Genomic DNA, 19,719 nt, shown 5'->3' on the forward strand with positions numbered 1-19,719 from the left:
CTGGGTTGCGGGCGTGAATCCTCCACCAATCAGCCTGAACTCCGACTGGTGCAAAATCACCAGCCGCATACACAAACAGGTACGTATGCACAATGCAAGTTTTATCTTCAACTGCTCACGAGTGTAAGAGCGAATACCGATACAAACGGGATTTAACGGCAGCCATACCCGTGCCCACCAGATATTCCAAGCTTTGTCATAGGCTGACGCATGATTCATGACTTAAACCAATATTACCAAGGAAAGACGCTCCTTACACACTGACTAAATACGTAGCCCACACGAGTAAATGTTGCCTCACACACACTTGAGGGGCATAGCCAGGTCTTTTTATCAACCCCTTAGTCCTACGAAAGGATATATAATTCTTTTTATTAACACGATAGTTCTAAAGTACAAAATATGAGACAATAATGATCGCAGTCACATGACGAGATCTATGCGAAAACTATGATACAGGATAGGGATGATTAGTTGTCAAAGTGGGTTTGAACGTACTTGTCAGCCTTGGCTCTCACGTAGTCAGCAGCAACGTCGTCAGCCTTCTTCTCCTCCAAGGCCAACCACTTGCCAAACAAACTCTTGGCCACCTTACGAGACAACTTTCTGCTCAAGACACGCTCGAACAAGCCCTCAGCCTTCTCCTTGTTGTCCTTCTTGATCTCCTGGTCGATGTACACGTTCCAGATGTCGGCTCTCTTTGGCTTCTCAGACACAATACCCTCGAACAAGGAACGACCCTGTTCTGGGTCACCCTTGGCAAATTCTAAGACGGCAAACTTGCGCACGACGTCGATATGCTCCTGTTTGGACAAGACCTGCAACGCCTTGGCCAAAAGCTGGTGGGCGGCCTCGGCCTTGTTCTGGTCGAGCAAGAACGCGCCGTAGGCTTCCCAGACGGACAACTTCTGGCCAAATTTCTTTGGCTTGATCATGGCCTGGTACAACTCTTCGGCCTTGTCGAGCTTTTCGGACAAGACATAGATACCCACCAACTTAATGTGCATGATGAGAGGCTCCATGAACTGGCACGAACGCTTGAAAACCTCTTCCAAGGACTCATCGGAGCCAAAGGTGTTTTCTAAGTTGAGAAGGGCGATCCACATATTCAACTTCTCCTGCTCTTCACGGTAGTTGATGGTCTTTAACGCTCTCTCGCCAATCTCGCGGGCCTTTTCAACCTCAGAGAGCTGGAGCTGGAAAGACATATAGTTCATCCACATGATAGAGGAGTTCGGGTTACCAATCAAGATACGTTCAAAGTCCCCAGTGGACTGCGGTGCTCTGGTGTTAATGTCTGAGGTCTTGTCGGTAACGGCGCGCTTGGCCTTCTTCTTCTTCTTGTCCTGCTCGAGCTCTTCGTCGGAAGACGACTCATCGTCCTGGGCCTGGTCGAGGATGGAAGCTGTCCAATCGAAACCAGTGGAGAGACCGGCCACTGGGGAAGCGGAGACCTCTTCTTCGACTTCAGAGTCATCTTCGGAGTCTTCGGCGTTGAGGGCGTCGTCCATGACTTCGTCGTCAGAGCCTTCGGCAATCTCCTCGTCGGATTCAACCTCCTCGACGTCTTCCATATCCACGTCGTCGTCAACATCCTCAGCAACCTCAAAGTATGAAGCCTTCATCCCTAAGGATAACTGCTTCTTCTTTCCGTCAATAGCCAACACCTTGATCTTGACCCTGTCACCCTCGCCGAACAACGAGGTGACATTGGCAACAGCATTGTCAGAGATCTGGGAATGGTGGCACAACCCAGAGACGTTCAAAGTGCCATCCAACTTCACAAACACACCAAAGTCGGTGGCCCTTCTGACGGAGCCCTCGAACACGTCGCCGACGACCAAGTCCTCAAAGCGCTTCATAACGTTCAACTCGCCGTTGACCTCGCTTTCCTTCAAGGTCAAGAGCACACGGCCCTCCTCCTCGGCAGAGATGACCTTCCCGATAACCGCCTGATTTGGCTTAAAGTATTTCTTCCACTCCTTCAAGTAGGAGTCGGAGAGGTCGGTGATGCGAACTAATGCGTGCATGTTGCGGCCCAACGCGACGTAGACACCCTGGGCGGACACGTTCTTAACAAACCCGCGGACAACGTCGCCTCTGGTCAAGTCGGACACTGCGGTCACAAGCTTGTCCTTGGCCGCGGTGGTGCGGAGCGACACGGCAACCTTATTCTCAGCGGTGTTAACCTCCAAAACGGTGGCAGAGACAAACGAGTTGACTTCGAAAACCTCGGTGACCTTGTCAGCGTAGTTGTCGAGCGCATCTGTAACATAGGAGGCAGCCACGACGCCCTCGCCGAGCTCCACAAGCACGTAAGAGTCCTTGGCAACCAAAACTCTGGCCGGGTACTGCACCCCAACCTTGACATCATTCAATGACTTGATGGCATGCTGTCTGGCGCTCAAAGACACGGCGTTGTGGACCGTGTCGACGTCCTTAACAGCAACTTGGATGGCGGAACCGACCGGGTAACTGTCCTTCAAGTTCGCAAAGACAGCACCATCGTCGGAGAGGTCCATGAGCGAGAGACGGCCCTTGACGGTCGGTGAGAGCGAGACCCAGAAGTAGCCAGCGGCCTCATTGTTGATAAATCCCGGCCAGGTGGTCCCGACGGCGGTTTCGGCCAAACTCAACGGGGTGTATGGGCCGGCAACAAGATCGGACGTCTTGGCAGACAACTCAACGATGATGTTCTTGGACTTGCGATGGGTCACTGGTAAGAACCGGTGGGTTCTGGCGTCGTGGAAGCCGATGACCTTAACGTCCAAGACGTCGCCCTTCTGGAACTGTGCCAATGGGTTCTTGCGGTCCTGGATCGCCGAAACATCGTCAAACACCTGGGTGATATCCACACGTCCCTGTTGGTTGTCAGCCAATTGCACGTTCAACTGGGTGCTCTTGACGGACTTGACGATCGCCTTAGTAAGCTTTCCTGGGACGTACTCGGAGAGGAGCTTAGTGGAGGCATCAGCTGGATTCACCGCCTCCTCGGACTCGGTTGTTTCAGTCTTCTCCTTAAGGGACAACAAGAAACGTTTGTTTTCCAGATCCAAACGGATAACACGACACGTCACAGACTGGTTCTTGTGGAACACGGTAGAGAGATCCTCGACTGGTTTTTCGGTGGCGTATTTGGCCAACACCAATCCGGTCACCTTCCCGGCAAATCCGACAAAGAGCCCGAGGCTGTTGACAGACTTGACGTACCCATGGAGCATCTCATCATCAGCCTTGATGTCACGAAACGCAGTTGGCAACTTGCCAGCCTTGGCATCGTCGATCAAGGACTTCTTGGCCGATAATGCAACGACACGAGACTTGGCGTCCTTTTCAAGCACAACCACCTCGAGCTTGCTGCCCGCAGCGGTCTTCTTCAAGAGCGCACGGTTCTGCTCGTGGTTGCCGTCGGACAAGTGCCCGGCAAAAATAACACCACGGAGATTGTTTTCTGGTAACTCGACAATCACCGAGTCCTTGGTCTTTTCTACGACGGAAACCTCGACCACAGACTTGCCCGGCGTCAACGTGGAGAGTGCCTCCTTTTGGGTGGCGGTCAACTCAGCGGCAGCACGACAGGTCACGGTGATGCGCTTGGTGTCCTTCGCAACGGCCAAGAGCGTGACCTTGACGGTCTGCCCGAGGCGGAGATGTTCGGCAGGGTCTTTGACGAAGGTCTCGGAAATCTCCGAGTTTGGAAGGAATGCTTTGAGATCGCCGAAGAACGACACAATGGCACCACGCCTGTCCTGGAAGCGCTCAATGGTGGCACGGGTGCGCATGCCAACCTCGGCGGTTTCGATGCTGGCCAAGACCTCTTCTTCCTCGACGGTCACGAGAGAGTTCTTGAGGGTCACGGTGATTTCCTTCTGAACACGCGAAATACGCAAAACTCTCCCCTTGACCTTGGCGCCGACCTTGAACTTGCGCTCAGGGTAGATCAACTTGATGTCGGACATATGCGCGAGCGGCACGTGCGCCTCAAAGTCGCCGAAGATCTTGAGGGTAAGCCCCTTTTCCGGAGTCACCTTGGTGACCTCACCGATGACAGCGATACCGACAGGAATGTCCTGTGTACGAATGTATTCCTGGTTGAGCACCTTGGTGTCCATGGTAAGGATGTACAAATTATCGACGGAATTGTATCCAAGTACCCTGGCACGATGGTGGGAGCCGGTCTTGTAGTCGAGCCCGAGGTCCTTCTTGGCATCGAGACGCGATTGATGAACCTGCCCGGCGGTGGCGGCGTTTCCTACGTCAACAAAGAGGTAGTTGGCGTCGGAACCCTTGATCTCAACGTCCTCAAAGATATGGCCGAGCGCGAACGCCTCTAATGGGGAGGATTCGTCTTCCGCCCACGCGTGGAGCGTAAGGTTCAACGTGTGTGGGAGAAGCGAGAGAATCAACTTCTTCTCGCCGTTCCTCATGACAACACCCATGACTCTGGCCTTGACCTTGGACCCGACTGCAAACTTGTGTTTCAACTCCGCGGAGTCGTAGATCCCCGCGTGCGTAAGATTGACGGTCGCATCTAAGAGTCCAAAGACCTTGCAGAGAATACCGTTAGAAACTACATCCGTAACAAGTGCATCCACAAGGATACCTGCGAGCACTGCATCGATAGTCGAGATGGTCGAGATCACGTTCTGCTTCTTAAGGTTTGCCTGGAGACGGACAGTGACTGTACGGTTGTTTTTAGAAACGATAGTGGAGAGCAATGGCGTACCAACAAATAAAGACTCGGGTGCGACATCGCCGTTCTTCAACTCCTTGTTGGAGATGAAACCGGCGAGCCCGTCCTTGCCCACATTCAAGATCGCACCGTGGTCCTCCAAGGACTTCACAGACACTTGGAGCACGTTCCCGGAGATCAAATCCTCGTCCTCAAGGGCCTGGTTGACCACAGTTGGCTCAACGGATAACTGGATACGTTTTTTCTTGTTCTGGTTCTTCTTCTGCTTGGCCAACTCGGTAGACTCCACCACGGTTGCACGCAACCATTGCCCGACACGGAAGATCTTAGCAAGGTCAGGGAATGCCTTTTCGGTTTCTTCCTCGTCGTCAGACTCGTTTTCCTCAAAGTCCTCGAGTTGCTGAGAGATCTCGGCGGAGATCGCGGTGATTGGAATGTACCCGACCAAGTTATCGGCGAGCGCCAAGGCCACGTCCAAACGGTTGATCTGAGAAACTTGCCCTAAGACAATGGAGCCGGGAATCAAACTCTTGAAGTTGAAGCCCTCAATAGGCAACACCTTCTTCTCTTCGACCGGCGCGGCAGCCTTCTTCTTTGTGGTGCGCTTCTTCTTCTTGAGTGGCTCACCCTCGGCAGACACCCTCTTCTTGGCCTCGGCCGCCTCAAACAAGACGTCTCTGGCGGCTTCGTTGGAGATTTCCTTCACTTCGAGCGGCGTCAAGGCGGTGGCCCCGCCTCTTGGGAACGCGGTGTCCGCGGCGTTGAGCACAGACGGTGTCTTGAGCTCGCGAGCCTCAGTGGTATCGTCGGATCTCTTTCTTTTGTTGTCCATTGTGACAAGTGGCAAGAGAGATGACTAGGTGCAGAGATGACTAGGTGCAGAGGTTAACGTGATGAGGAGGTATGGTAGGCAATGAATTGACTTTTTTTTTTCCATGCGTAGGAGAAAAAAATTTTGCGCGATGCGCACGTGAGCGGTGCGCGCACGTTGTTGCAACAAAGACAATGTTGCGGTATCAAGGGCTGTAGTATCAGTAGCGGTCAATTGATGTCAGGTCAGGAGAGCAATGGAGGATACTTGGGATAGAGAGAATAAAGAAAGTTGCATAGGGTACTCGAATTTAATAGATGTTAGGTTTGGTATAATGGCTGTTTGTCAAAGCGTACCGGGATGAGGTATAATGCAGAGTAAACGTAGCAGCGTTGAGCATTATGGATAAAAGCTTTTGAAAGCCAATAAACTTGAAAAAATAAGGCCATTATTCTAGTAGAAAAATCAGTATTTATGTATATTGAAAAATACCGGCGTCATACCTTGGCCACACCGGATCTTAACTTTAGCACCGGATATAAGAATGGACTAATTAGGTACTAAATGTCAGTTAACCGATAGCTTCGATAAGCTCAAAAGGTTATCCATCGCTACAGGAAATTCCTGGGGTTATAGGTGACAAAAATGCTGATAACGATTCCGATAAAAAGCAGCACTCAGATACCGTAGTTACAACGAGAGCTGTCTCCCATTATGAAAACCATCATTCCGGCCTTGTTTATATCATATAATCTGGCTTGATACTTCCGTTTTAACCCCCTTTGTACCTTACCCGCATAGATATTTTTGGCATGATCAGCATGCCTTACCCAAGGTATTACGAAATAGAGAGACACAACAGTAAGAGTGCCTAGTGCTCTATATATAATACTCCTACACCTCTTTTGGGCCCTGTATGTATATACATGTTCACTCTATAGCTAGATAAATATATCATGAGATTCTCAATGGCTAAAATACAATTAATGCCCTCGCAAAACTGTTCAAGATTGTCTGAGACTCAAAATATGAGCTGTATATACGACTCTAACGAGAGCAATGCAGGATACTATATGTAACTAACAAATTTCCCTATGAGCCGACTCCAACCGTCGCACTGCAGAAACATCCAAAAAATTTCAAGCCTCTGCATCTAACACCACGTGATATGCTATGTATATGGAGTTCACGGCCAAGTCTTGCTAAAAAGCGAACATTAATCACACTTACACTGAACATCCTCATGCCACTACGATAAAGAGTACGATTAGTCATTCATTTCATTAAAATTTAAAGCCAAGTCAATCCGATTGAAGTAGTATAGAACGGGTGGCTAGCATGCACCCATACGCAACATACATAGACCCAATAACCTCAGGCGGAGCATAGTCATTGGGTAAATTCAGATGGATCTAAGCTTCGTAGAAGCTCCACAATTCTAAACTTTCGGAGAAGTTCTGAGGAAATGGGATGGACAGGCGTAGCCTCCCGGGTTCTGCTTCAAGTACAACTGGTGGTAGTCTTCGGCATCCCAGAACTGCTGTAATGGTTCCTTGGTAGTGACAATCTTGTGGTTGGGGTAGAACTTGGCCTGTACTTCAGCTTCGACCGCGTCGATCTCAGTGGCCTCCTCGGCGGTGTTGTAGAAGATCCCAGATCTGTATTGGGTGCCCAAATCTGGGCCCTGGGCATTCAAGGTAGTTGGATCGTGCATCAAGTAGAAGAACTTGACCAATTCCTTCAAGGAAACGACGCTCGGGTCGAAAGAGATTTGCAACGCCTCGGCGTGGTCGGTGGTGCCCTTACAGACGTCACCGTAGGTTGGGTTAACGGTAGACCCGTTCGCGTACCCGACCTTACAGTCCACCAACCCCTTGGTGCCGAAGTGCTTGCGGAACATGTGTTCAGTACCCCAAAAACAGCTGAAATGGTTAGTAAACTGGACAATGGCAGACGTCAGAGGTGGACTTACCCAGCGGCGACAGTGAGGATTTGGTCGTTTGGGTTGACCTTCAAGGTAGGAGAAACTTTGCTCATTTTGATGGATGCAGTGGGTGGTTTAGTGAACTTAAATAGATTGAGTCTGAGTGGGGAAGAAAACCTCATCTCAACATATCGAGTGGAAAGGGATTTTATATATTTTCTGTAAGGCCTGCCCCGAGATGCCAGAATTTCACGTGGCCCAGAGTACTCCGCCGTCGCATGCAGAGGAGTCTGCGTCTTACTAATCTCCTGAGCCCCCCCCCCCCCATCGGCGCCACCGGTGCGTGCGAAGCAGACCCGCAAAAATGTGACACACTGGCGCTGTGTACCGAGCTGCATATTGCCGCACAAACTCTGGCTTGGTGCGCTGGTTGCCGAGAAAGAGCTGTGCAACACCGCTCTAGTGTGGCCGAATTGGGCCCCAGTGTCGTATACTGGGTGCACCTTCATTGACAGGGTATGGTTACATATTTATAAAAGTTTTGCTCCCAAAGCCATCCATAATCCATATTACCTTTAATCAGCCTCAAACAGAAATTGTGGCGCAGAGACGGCTACTGACGCAGTCTCCCAGTACATTACGCCCCATCCTGTTCACGCACGACTTACCTCTCCACCTTTGCCATCGAGCATATCAACCACTGATAACCAACAAGCCTTGTGTGTCATTGCCCAGAGACACCGCTTTCCTTTAATCTTAGACAATGCTCTATGCAGCCACGTTTTAAGCACTAAAATGCCCCATCGTGTCAAGTACCATATAGTGATCGAGATTCCAGCTAACACACACTCTCCCATCTCAAGCCAGTGGGCGCAAAAAGTAATTGAAACAGAAAATATCTTTGCCGATTACTCAGAACCAACGAGGCTGAACGAGAAGAAACGGTACACCGATACCATACTGAAACAGAACAGCGACATCCCAGATTACCGCTACTCGCCACTCGAAATAACGCTGTTTGCCAGTAGCCAATCCGGAAATCGCATGAATTCGTCGCTAGAACCCTTGAGAGCCGAGTTCCTCGGGGAAGGAACTATCAAGTTGTTCAGAGAGTGGGATTTCGAGGATGTCGATGAATTTGCCTCCGATCTCGGAGTATTCCAAGCAGGAGACCAGGATGGTACAGACGGTGAAGGTACAGTTATTTCCATCATTGCAATTCCGAGCTACTTCACCGCCACTGACATCCTCGGATATGTGGGGCAGGATGCCGTTGCAGCCGTATCGTACTTCCGAGTCATCAGATCGGTCACCCCTAACCGGCAGATGGTCCTTATGAAGTTTACGAAACCGGAAGATGCGTCAAAGTTTGTTGCACAATACGATGGGAAACCATTCAACTCCATGGAGCCAGAAACCTGCCATGTCATAGTGGTTAACTCAATCACATTTTCCACGGGAGAGGAGGAAGGTAAAGCAGCCAACTCCAGATCCGGAAAGAACCTGATACAACCTCTCACCCTCCAAGATATCCTCCAGAAGAAGCCGCCTCCGCCTCCAACTCCCACTCTCAAGGAACTACCCACGTGCCCTGTCTGTCTAGAAAGAATGGATTCAGCCCTCACAGGACTCATGACGATCCCCTGTCAGCACACTTTCCATTGCCAGTGTCTTTCCAAATGGAAGGATGACAGTTGCCCTGTTTGTCGGTACTCCAACATGAAGAGTAACTTTATCCAGACGAAACAGAAGTTGGTGTCGGCAAAGCAATCCTCCTCCTCCTCCTCTTCATCCTCGCAAGCGCCTTCGACGGATGCTTGTTCGGAAACTGGCTGTAGCGAAACGCAGCATCTTTGGATCTGTCTAATTTGCGGGAATATTGCCTGTGGAAGGTACAATAAGGGCCATGCTGTCACTCACTTTGCTGCTACCGGACACTGCTTTGCGATGGATATGCAGACCCAGAGGGTGTGGGACTATGCAGGCGATAAGTACGTGCACAGATTGATCACCAACCAAAGTGATGGTAAGTTGGTGGAGCTAGGGCCATCCCGCGCTGGAAAGGTTAGGCACGATATTGAAACGCTAGACGCTGACTACTCAAAAGCGGCCATTGATGAAGATGTCCTTTCATCTAAAATCGAGGCTGTGGGGCTTGAGTACTCCCAGCTATTGATCAGCCAGTTGGAATCCCAGCGGGAGTACTACGAAGATAAGTTAGCGCAGTCTGCGGATATCAACCACCAAATGGGCCAGCATATCTCGCGTTTAGAAGGGGGGAACCGCCAACTCCAGGACAAGCTTGACGACTTAGCGGCAAAGTTTCAGCTGTTTGAGGTACTAATCCCACAGTACAAGGACCAGATCGACCTGTTCAAGCTGGAAAAGCGGAGATTGACGGAAAACTACAAGGGTGTGTCGCATGAATTGGCAATCGAGAGGCAGCTTAGTGAAAAACTATCGGAGAAAATTGACCACTTGACCAAAGTAAATACCGACCTGGCGTTGGAAAAGGAGGACTTACAAGAACAAGTGAATGATTTGATGTTTTTCCTTGAGAGCCAGGAAAAGTTGAAGGACTGTGGGGAAGACGTGCGTGAGGGCACGTTGGTGATTCAAGATAAAAAGTTGAAAAAGAAGACCAAGAAGAAGTAACGGCGATTGACCCATTTTCCAGAGAATTAATTATGGTGGCACTGACCCGAACTTACAACTTTCACCTGTCCGTATGAAACGTTGGAGGCGACCTCAAAGTTCACCAGACATTTTTTGCACGCCCATAGATGCATGTTAGCACCCATTGACAAATTAAATTTATCCTCTTGGATGTGCATCAAACCTAACATACTCTATAACATAATATAATAAAATCCTACTTTAACCCACCCGTTGTCATGCTCGATGTGTGGTGCTTCACTTATGGGCAGAGTCGAAGGGAAGAGTCCTTTGCAATTTAGTTCCTCGGGTACAGGGAAGCGCCACATGGCTCCTAACCATAATTTTAATAGGTCCACCCATGCACGTAAAAAAAAATCTGTGGTTCTATCCAGCAACAGGATTAGAAAGAAATATATATATAATGGTGTCATCAGATTATAACCCTTGATTAAACCATCCCACTATATCACTTTTTTGCATAGATAATATAGGTCCTACTATCGAACAGATTTATATTTCTCCCCACTCTCAATCACATCATGTCCAGCAACTCCATCAAATTATTAGCCCCCGATATCGATTGTGGTTTGGCGCAGTTGGTCTCCAAGAGATTGGGTGTCAACTTGACCCCGGTTGAGATGAAACGTGACTTCTCCGGTGAGGTCTCCTTTAACATTGGTGAGAGTATCAGAGACGAAGATATCTATATCATCGTCCAGATTGGTAGCGGTGTCGTCAACGACCGTGTCATCGAAGCTTTAATTATGATCAACGCCTGTAAGACCGCGTCTGCCAGGAGAATCACCGCTGTGTTGCCAAACTTCCCATACGCCAGACAGGACAGAAAAGACAAGTCCAGAGCCCCAATCACTGCCAAGTTGATGGCTGACATGTTGACCACCGCTGGCTGCGATCATGTCATCACCATGGACTTGCACGCATCCCAGATCCAGGGATTCTTCGACGTTCCAGTCGACAACTTGTACGCCGAACCATCGGTTGTCAGATACATCAAGGACAACTTGAACGTCAAGGAGTCTATCATCATCTCCCCAGATGCCGGTGGGGCCAAGAGAGCGGCCGGTTTGGCCGACAGATTGGACTTGAACTTTGCCTTGATCCATAAGGAAAGAGCCAGAGCCAACGAAATCTCCAAGATGGTGCTTGTAGGCAACGTTGTGGGTAAGACCTGTATCATTGTTGATGACATGGCCGATACCTGTGGTACCTTGGCCAAGGCTGCTGAGATCTTGTTGGACAACGGTGCCAACAGTGTCATTGCAATTGTTACTCACGGTGTGTTGTCTGGAAACGCCATCAACAACATCAACAACTCCAAGTTGGACAGAGTCGTCTGCACTAACACCGTTCCGTTTGAGGAAAAGGCCAAGTTGTGTCCTAGATTGGACACCATTGACATCTCTCCGGTGTTGGCCGAGGCTATCCGCCGTTTGCACAATGGTGAGTCTGTCTCATTCTTGTTCAAGAAGGAGACGATCTAAGCTTCGTATTTTTCTTCTATGGATATCTTGTCATAAAGGAGCCGGCACTAACCCCCTTGGTTGATTCTAAAAACTGTGCCATATTTTATATAGATATTATTTATTTACTTCTTACTTCATGCGTTCCTGGACGGTATTCGGGCGTTGGTCGGCTTAGAACATCTAGGGCTGGCAAACCATGGAGTAACCATACCAGGGAGAGCTCTTGGGATTGACAAGTACCAAGCGCCACTGTCTGGTATTGAGGCCCCTTCACTGCGGGTACGAACGGCGCAACAAGGTTTTGCATAGTCGGAACGGCGGTAACTGTAGAAACCGATGCACGTGTATGCACATAAAATTGCTAACTGCCAGTGCGTTGAAGTAAGTTATCGGGGACTGTGGCATGGCAAATATAGTACCAATCTACGTCCAAAATGTTTTCATGCATGTCAGTTTGTATGACGTTGACTCTTAATAAAAAATCTAGCTTACAACCCAAACTTGGACACGTCGAAATCGGCTAGGGAGCTCAAGATTTCGCCGCGGTCGCCGATAATATCCTTCTCCTTACCGTTCAAAATACCCAAGGCTCTATGGTCTGGAACCCAAATGACGTAACATCCAGCGGCAATACCAGCTTCGACGCCTGGAATCCCATCCTCAAAGACAAGGCATTCCTCTGGCTTGATTTCTGGTTTGCCCTGCTTGGCTTGTTCCTCGTTCAACGAAGCCAACGCCAAGAGCCAGCAGTCTGGCTTAGGCTTACCTCTACCGACCAATCTTGGGTCGTCGCCGAGAATCCTGTGATGCTTGAACAAGGAGAAGCCATCTTGCAAGTGCCCGGTCTTTCTCTCGTAGTTCAAGGTGTTTGACCCAGAGGCCAAAGCAAACGGAATGCCCTTTGCCTGGCAGTAATTGAGTAATTCGATGGCACCGGGCATGTACTTGCATGTTGGCCACAATTGCTCTTGGGCGATGGTGGATTTCGCCATGAACTCTTCGCTAGTAAGCGGTAACCCATAGGCCTCAAGCATGATCTTGTTGGCAGCCGGGCCGGGAAGACCCTGCAATCTGATTTTAATATCCCAAGTCATAGGACCCTTGTTGTAGGTCTTCAAGACGATATTGGCAGCGACGGTGTACTTGTCTTCACTATCGATCAAGAGACCGTCCATGTCGAAGAGACACGCCTTGATATTCCTCCGCTGTTAGTCATTAGTCAGAGGCGCACACCATCCGGCTATCATATCAGACAAACTTACGTAGGAAACATGGTATAGATCTCCAAGGGTCCAGCTTGAAGGCTTAGATGTACGGGCTATTCATGCTTCGGCTTGTCACAAGCGATTTGTCGCATATGCCTCATGAGGGATTGGCGGCCAAAACCCTGATGGCGTATCGTATTACATAATCATTTATTCACGTGTCACATCACATGACTGCCTACGTTCCTGCCCGCCACGGCTATTTTTTTTATTTTTTCAAGAAATGCCCTTTTTTCTTCTCTTTCATCTTCGCAGTCACGGATGCAAAAATGCATTAGACTCCCGATTGGGAAAACGCAACGCATTCAGAGCGAAAACGTAAGTGAGTTTTTCGCAGCAACTTTCGCGCATGGTGAGCAAAATTTTAAGCCCTATTACTTTACACGTGATGATTCTCCTGTCTCTAGGTCGTGGACGAGCGCATGAGCGTAACAATCTTTTCATCTCCTCTCACAACCGCAGAGTGGCAGCCAGACAGTGAGAGGGGGCATAGTGGTGTTCCGCTTTGGAAATTCTTGCGCAGAGGTCCCGTCGAGCTCGTTAAAAGAAACATAAATCTAGTCAAAATACACATATTTTACCTTTCTAGAAGATTGTGAACTAAAGAATAGGTATGTAACCAGAGTGCTGCCATAATGTTTCTTTAACCTAGTGGTTTCAAGCGGATGAGGTTGTGAAAACCATTTCCTGGAGGTGATGCGACCAAGAACAGTGAAAAGACATCAAAAGCACACATCTCGAAGGCTTCCAGTCAACCAGTGCATCGGCAGCAGTCTCAATAAGGAAAGGTCGAAGCTTTCCCCAGTTATCGATTTTTGACCTTTCGGTGGCTCTTGCTATGTGGACGGTTATCTTGGTACTCAAGTAACTGGGACTGGGTCTTTATCGAAGTGTTAAGCTACTCTTTGGTTTGGAACCGTCTCAAGCTTTTCCAGCTTCACGCAGTGGTTGTGGAGGGATGGAAAATTTTTCATCCTGCACTGCATCCCATCCTCTCACCACTCTTAAAGAAATCCCTTACTCTACCAAGTACACGTTTACTAACACCAATATAGCAAAATGGGTATTTCTAGAGATTCTCGTCACAAGCGTTCCGCTACCGGTGCCAAGCGTGCTCAATTCAGAAAGAAGAGAAAGTTCGAGTTGGGCCGTCAGCCAGCTAACACCAAGATCGGTGCCAAGAGAATTCACTCCGTCAGAACCAGAGGTGGTAACCAAAAGTTCAGAGCCTTGAGAATTGATACTGGTAACTTCTCCTGGGGTTCCGAAGGTGTCGCCAGAAAGACCAGAATCGCCGGTGTTGTTTACCACCCAACTGGTAACGAGTTGGTTAGAACTAACACTTTGACCAAGTCTGCTATTGTCCAGATCGATGCCACTCCATTCAGACAGTGGTACGAGACCCACTACGGTCTCTCCTTGGGTAAGAAGAAGGTTGGTGCCACTGACGAAGAAGTCAAGAAGTCCAGAAAGGTCGAAAGAAAGTTGGCCTCTAGAGCTTCTTCTGCCAAGCTTGAAGCCGCTGTTGACCACCAGTTCAACGCCGGTAGATTGTACGCTTGTATCTCTTCCAGACCAGGTCAATCTGGTAGATGTGATGGGTACATCTTGGAAGGTGAAGAATTGGCTTTCTACTTGAGAAGATTGACTGCTAAGAAGTAAGCTGTCTAATTACGTTTTAACTATATTATTTCTTATTTAGCTTTCCACTTAGTTTTTAAAACTCCTCCTTATATCATGTTTCAATAGAAAACGGGTTCCAATATTGTATTACATCACTTGTAAGGAAAAGTGTGGGGACCTCCAGGTACGGGCATAATTTAGGCCTAAGCATCTGTCAGGATGGGTACTGATGTATTTAACATGAAATCCCTATTTTGCGCCTTGGTTACTCATTGTATGATCTAAGCAATAGTTTCAATTAAGTATATATTGTTATTATAGCCGACGAAGCAATCACGTTGAGATCGCTGGTGTCTCTAAGTTGAGACATGTGAAGGGAACTATGTACTATATTAAGGAAAAAAAATTATACCTTGTGTTCTATATATACGTAGGACCAATACTTCTCAGAAGCCGTTACGTCAAGCTCCTCAATATTTGTCGATTGATTTAGGTATATATACGTTGATGCAAATGTTAATTAATAATTCAAAAGTAAACATTAAGACTTGTAAACATTAAAACTTGTAAACATTGAGCCATAACAGATTCAGGCTAATAATCGATGAGTGACATAAAATTAATACTGCATTATGTGCTAATATTTCTATTAGTGGAGTAACTATGCACATTTAAATATGTATACACGTATACAGATAGGCATAAGGGATGTCAGTATGAGTATATATGCATAATTAGGGATTTATCAACACCGATACTTCTTATACTATAGGTTTATGCATGTGTTTTGGCTTGATGGAGCAGAAATTACACGTGCAGCGATGTCGGACTTGCACTGCCTCGATACTGGCGATATTGAGGCAGAAAGCAGATATAACGTGCCAATGAATATATAAAGCTAGCCTCTGGTAACGAAATGTCTGTTTACAGACTCTTCCAATATAATGGTGAGATTCGTTTCATTCATTGTGGTGTCAGTTTTTTCGATCCTAATACGACAAGCCAATATGGCATGATTTTTGCATGCATAATTTCACTCACTTGCATACGATAGTATGGCGACAAAAGGGCTCTACAATGAGATCAGCTTCAGTTTAAACGACAAGTTGCTTTAAAAAGCTCAGTTTAAGTTAAATTAGCCTATGGCGAGCATACTTTAAACGAGGATACGACGAGTTATGCGTCAACCAACACCCGATACACCGTATAAATTCCGGTGAAACACCATAACCTATTTTTCAGATCACAAGATAAACTGGCTTATATTTCACCGCCATAGAAGCTTCTCCTACTCCATATAAAAATTTCCGCATAATCCCTCGATGAACAGCTTAATTCCAAAGATACAAGACGTATCTGGCTTCAACTCGACTTTAGTTGGTATTTCCATTCACCCCGCCGCGCCATACTCCGCAATCTTATCCAATGTTTTTGAAACGCAACCCCAGTTAAACATTGTGGAGAAACTTTGGGCGTCCTGGTACTTGTATATCAATAGTGACATCCTTGCAACCGGTCTTCTCTTCTTCACAGTTCATGAGCTAATGTACTTTGGCCGGTGCTTACCATGGTACATCATCGATAAGATGCTGTATTTCAATAAATACAAAATCCAACCCACCAAGATTCCTTCGGATAAAGAGCAATGGGAATGCCTAAAGGCGGTATTGAAATCCCATTTCTTGGTTGAAGCAGTACCGATATGGTTGTTTCATCCCATGTGCCAACGCTTAGGCATATCCATCCTGGTGCCGTTCCCTTCTTTATACACCATGCTTGTTCAGATCGGAATCTTCTTTGCTTGTGAGGATATGTGGCACTACTGGGCCCATAGGCTCTTTCACCATGGCTGGTTTTACAAAAACATCCACAAGCAGCATCACCGCTATGCCGCTCCTTTTGGGCTAACCGCGGAGTATGCCCATCCAGTGGAGGTAATATCTTTGGGGTTCGGAACCGTGGGGTTCCCTATGATCTACGCCTACTTCACCAGAGACTTGCATTTGTTTACCGTCACTTGCTGGGTTGTCTTGAGACTATTTCAAGCCGTGGACTCGCACTCTGGCTATGACTTCCCCTGGTCATTGAACAAGTTTATTCCGTTTTGGTCGGGGGCTGAACACCACGACTTACACCACCGCTACTTCATTGGTAACTACGCTTCCAGTTTTAGATGGTGGGACTTCTGTTTGAAAACCGAAGCCGGTCCTCATGCCAACCGTTTGCGAGAGGAAAGAATGAAGGTGAGGGTCGAAAAGAAGGCAAAATTTCATTAAACACCATGACAGGGGCAATATGATCGCACTCCCAGACAATTCTTTTTATTAGATGCGCACACTTTCACAGCAAATTCAGGTAACGGACTACGCTGTTTGCTAGTTATACCTACGGGGGAAATAATGCAAAAAAAAAGGTATTTACACCAGAACAATATAAGTACTCAAAGTCTCGCCGTTGTAGTTATACCATCATTCCAAAGCTAGAACAAGCGGCCAATCAAAATACCTGGTTTATAGAGTAAAAATAATTAACTAAACCCAGATTATACTGAAGATTACGGCTAATTTGGGTTTTGTTAAATATGTGTACCTTGCCGTAACCAAGCGCCGTTGACCAGCAGCACTTATCTTTTATACACAGGATTCCCACCCCATGCCGCAAGGAGTATGACCGTATCGGCGCAACTCTTGGTTGCGCGCCTAGCATTTCTTAGACTCTAGCTTAAGGGTCTCTTCAACACAACTCTCAAGACTATCCATTTTGTCATTAGCTATCTTCTACACCATCTAATTAATATACCCGCATTCTACGCTGTGACCTTCCCCCACATAGACCAGTAACATAAACAGCAATGGAAATCGATAGATCAACCCTACTCTTCATCATACTCTTCTTCATCTTTATGATGCCCAATGAAAACGGAGACCCTCCCACCGCCGAAGAAAAGCACCATCTACAAACATACAGACAAGAGGAGCTCGCAGCTCGATACACGTTGGGGAACTCCACCTACGCCTCGGGGTACGGAAACTTAACGGGGTTCAGGCTCACGTACAATGATGTTCGCCACCACCGCAACATCTCAGACTGGCCGTTTGACACTGCCAAGGAGGATAAACCGGATGGCGAGAAGTACCATGAAGACGAAAAGTGGTCCATCTTACCCAATGAGGTCAGCACTAGAGCCAGAGCCGTGTGGACAAAGTTCGAGGGCGACGGGGTGTACGACTGGGAAAGCGGCGATAAGGTGGCGGACAAGACATACCTCTTCAATTTGACAGGATCACTCAAGGGATCCTTCACTAAGTACAATGAAACGTCATTGTTGGAGGTTCCAATGCCCCTTCCAGAATACCTCGTCTCCAACCTTTCTCGGGAGCCAGACTACATCTTTGATCCCGAAAATCCACAGAACCATCGTGAAAACCTCGGGGGAGCTGGTAAGGAGGACAGTTGGAGAATACGTCAGGACTACAGACCGGGAAACGTTTCTGACGCTACGGGTGAAGTCTCCTTTAGCATCCTTAATGAGGAAACCCCAAAGGAAATCAGGGAGATTGCCCAGGACGCCACCTACACTACCCTTACTTTCCACATCCAGGATGTTGACGAATACCACAAGCATGATATTGTTGCCTCGGGGGTTTACTTCCAAGAAACCGGAAATATGATCGCCGTGACCAACTCTGCGAAGTTCTGGGCCGACTACGCTTTCCCCCACTTAGCCTTTAACAAACACTACTTTAGAAAAGCCAGGGAAATCATGATGCACCGTTTCAATTCCACTAACGCCCGTGTGCTCGACACGAAATCCATGAATGCGAATATCGAAGCTGCTGAGAAGTGCGAGTACATCGCGTACCTCCATTTCAAACCAGCCAATCTCACCGCTCAACAATTGCAAGACATTGACGAAGAGTTTGTGAGACCGGTGGGGAGACCTGTTCCTGCGATGCCTGCAATGGAAATCTCCCAGGGGGTCCTATATTCCCCAGACTGTGGGATTGTGTTGACCATTGACGAATCCAACCTCGTTTCAGGGATGCGCAAGCCAGTACGTATCTGTTCCATTAGAAGATTGTTGCTCGCAGGGATCGTGATTTTAATGGGCCAGTTATACCTTTCGATCCGCCAGATGAACCACACCAACACCCCCTCGACCATGTCGCGCTTGTCCTTCTGGACCGTGGGTATCATGAACTTGATCGATGGCTCCTTGGCCATGTTATATCTCCTTTCGTCAGCCATGATCGAGGAATTGTACCTACCATTGGTCGTCAGCGCATTCATCTCCTTTGCCTTGGCTAGCATTTTTGAGTTGCGTTACATGATCTTGATCTACATGACTCAGGTCAACGAGCGGTCAATTGACATCAGAACCGCCCTTAGAGGACGAACCGTGGATGCCCCAGTGGGCACCGCGACTGGAGAAACAGAAACTTTGCTTCCAACCGTCAACCCTCCGGTGCAGCAACAGCCAGTCACACCAGTCATGCCGGCTGATGAAACTGCTGTCACCGGAATCGTCTATTCTCGGTTCTTCTTTACCCTCATTGCCTTCTCGTTCCTCATATTGAATGCCTTCTTATGGAGACGTCCGATCAGATACAGCTTTGAGTTCATCGTGGTGGTGTGTCTCAGCTCCTATTGGCTCCCTCAGGTGTACCGGAACATTATTCGCGGCTCGCGCCGTTCCTTCGCCTGGGAATTTATCCTTGGGAGCAGCATGTTGCGTCTCTTACCCGTTTACTACCTTACCTTATACAAGGGCAACCCCTTCGGCCACCATTACGCCCCGAAGCTCGCGGCCACCGTCACCGTCTGGCTCTTGGTCCAGTTGGGATTGCTTTACTCTCAGGAGATTTTGGGAGCCAGGTTCTTCCTTCCGGATAGTTTATTGCCTAAGGCATATGAGTACCACCCGATCCTATGTATGTCCGACTTGGAAAACCATTCCTTGATCGGCGAGATGACTGTGGCGTCCGATGGCGAGTCGGCGGTGTGCGATTGCGCGGTCTGTATGTCTGAGGTTGTAGTACCAATCAAGAGCGACAGAAACCCTGACGTGGGGAATATCGCTAGAACGAAGTACATGGTGACTCCGTGTCGCCACGTTTTCCACACCGACTGTCTCGAGGGCTGGATGAAGTACAAGCTTCAATGTCCTGTTTGCAGAAACGGCTTGCCTCCGTTATAGACTCGTAACATATCGAATAAAGCAATATAAGTATGTCGTAAATCAGAGTCTGTATCTTTTATTT

General features: G+C 48.1%; 8 protein-coding genes across 8 annotated transcripts; 5 read left to right on the top strand and 3 right to left on the bottom strand.

The window, feature by feature from the left end:
• Positions 1 to 368: 368 nt before the first annotated feature.
• Positions 369 to 5,686, bottom strand: BABINDRAFT_159828 (uncharacterized protein). Its single transcript, XM_019127905.1, has one exon. It carries the CDS (start codon positions 5,523 to 5,525, stop codon positions 471 to 473), a length of 5,055 nt encoding a protein of 1,684 aa, XP_018986880.1. The 5' UTR covers positions 5,526 to 5,686; the 3' UTR covers positions 369 to 470.
• A 1,080-nt stretch (positions 5,687 to 6,766) lies between these two features.
• MXR1 (peptide-methionine-S-sulfoxide reductase) lies at positions 6,767 to 7,551 on the bottom strand. Its single transcript, XM_019127906.1, has 2 exons — positions 7,477 to 7,551; positions 6,767 to 7,426 (listed from the first exon to the last, which is right to left on the bottom strand). Exons 1-2 carry the CDS (start codon positions 7,539 to 7,541, stop codon positions 6,943 to 6,945), a joined length of 549 nt encoding a protein of 182 aa, XP_018986881.1. The 5' UTR covers positions 7,542 to 7,551; the 3' UTR covers positions 6,767 to 6,942.
• A 921-nt stretch (positions 7,552 to 8,472) lies between these two features.
• On the top strand, positions 8,473 to 10,083 carry BABINDRAFT_32137 (uncharacterized protein; the record flags this gene model as incomplete). Its single annotated transcript, XM_019131574.1, has 1 exon — positions 8,473 to 10,083. One exon carries the CDS (start codon positions 8,473 to 8,475, stop codon positions 10,081 to 10,083), a length of 1,611 nt encoding a protein of 536 aa, XP_018986882.1.
• A 542-nt stretch (positions 10,084 to 10,625) lies between these two features.
• On the top strand, positions 10,626 to 11,588 carry PRS1 (ribose phosphate diphosphokinase subunit; the record flags this gene model as incomplete). Its single annotated transcript, XM_019130302.1, has 1 exon — positions 10,626 to 11,588. The coding sequence occupies one exon, from the start codon at positions 10,626 to 10,628 to the stop codon at positions 11,586 to 11,588; it is 963 nt and encodes a 320-aa protein (XP_018986883.1).
• Positions 11,589 to 11,704: 116 nt separating this feature from the next.
• Positions 11,705 to 12,843, bottom strand: BABINDRAFT_165098 (uncharacterized protein; the record flags this gene model as incomplete). Its single annotated transcript, XM_019130303.1, has 4 exons — positions 11,705 to 11,894; positions 12,063 to 12,775; positions 12,804 to 12,810; positions 12,833 to 12,843. The coding sequence occupies 4 exons, from the start codon at positions 12,841 to 12,843 to the stop codon at positions 11,705 to 11,707; spliced, it is 921 nt and encodes a 306-aa protein (XP_018986884.1).
• Positions 12,844 to 13,894: 1,051 nt separating this feature from the next.
• RPS8A (40S ribosomal protein eS8) lies at positions 13,895 to 14,497 on the top strand (the record flags this gene model as incomplete). The annotated part of the gene is made up of 1 exon (XM_019131622.1): positions 13,895 to 14,497. One exon carries the CDS (start codon positions 13,895 to 13,897, stop codon positions 14,495 to 14,497), a length of 603 nt encoding a protein of 200 aa, XP_018986885.1.
• A 904-nt stretch (positions 14,498 to 15,401) lies between these two features.
• Positions 15,402 to 17,022, top strand: ERG251 (Erg251p). Its single transcript, XM_019126803.1, has one exon. The coding sequence runs from the start codon at positions 15,781 to 15,783 to the stop codon at positions 16,732 to 16,734; it is 954 nt and encodes a 317-aa protein (XP_018986886.1). The 5' UTR covers positions 15,402 to 15,780; the 3' UTR covers positions 16,735 to 17,022.
• BABINDRAFT_159833 (ubiquitin-protein ligase) lies at positions 16,865 to 19,717 on the top strand. The gene has a single exon (XM_019127907.1). It carries the CDS (start codon positions 17,364 to 17,366, stop codon positions 19,653 to 19,655), a length of 2,292 nt encoding a protein of 763 aa, XP_018986887.1. The 5' UTR covers positions 16,865 to 17,363; the 3' UTR covers positions 19,656 to 19,717.
• Positions 19,718 to 19,719: the final 2 nt, after the last annotated feature.

The sequence above is a fragment of the Babjeviella inositovora genome, assembly GCF_001661335.1.
Source record: "Babjeviella inositovora NRRL Y-12698 unplaced genomic scaffold BABINscaffold_2, whole genome shotgun sequence".
In the NCBI taxonomy this organism is placed as follows: Eukaryota; Fungi; Ascomycota; class Pichiomycetes; order Serinales; genus Babjeviella; species Babjeviella inositovora.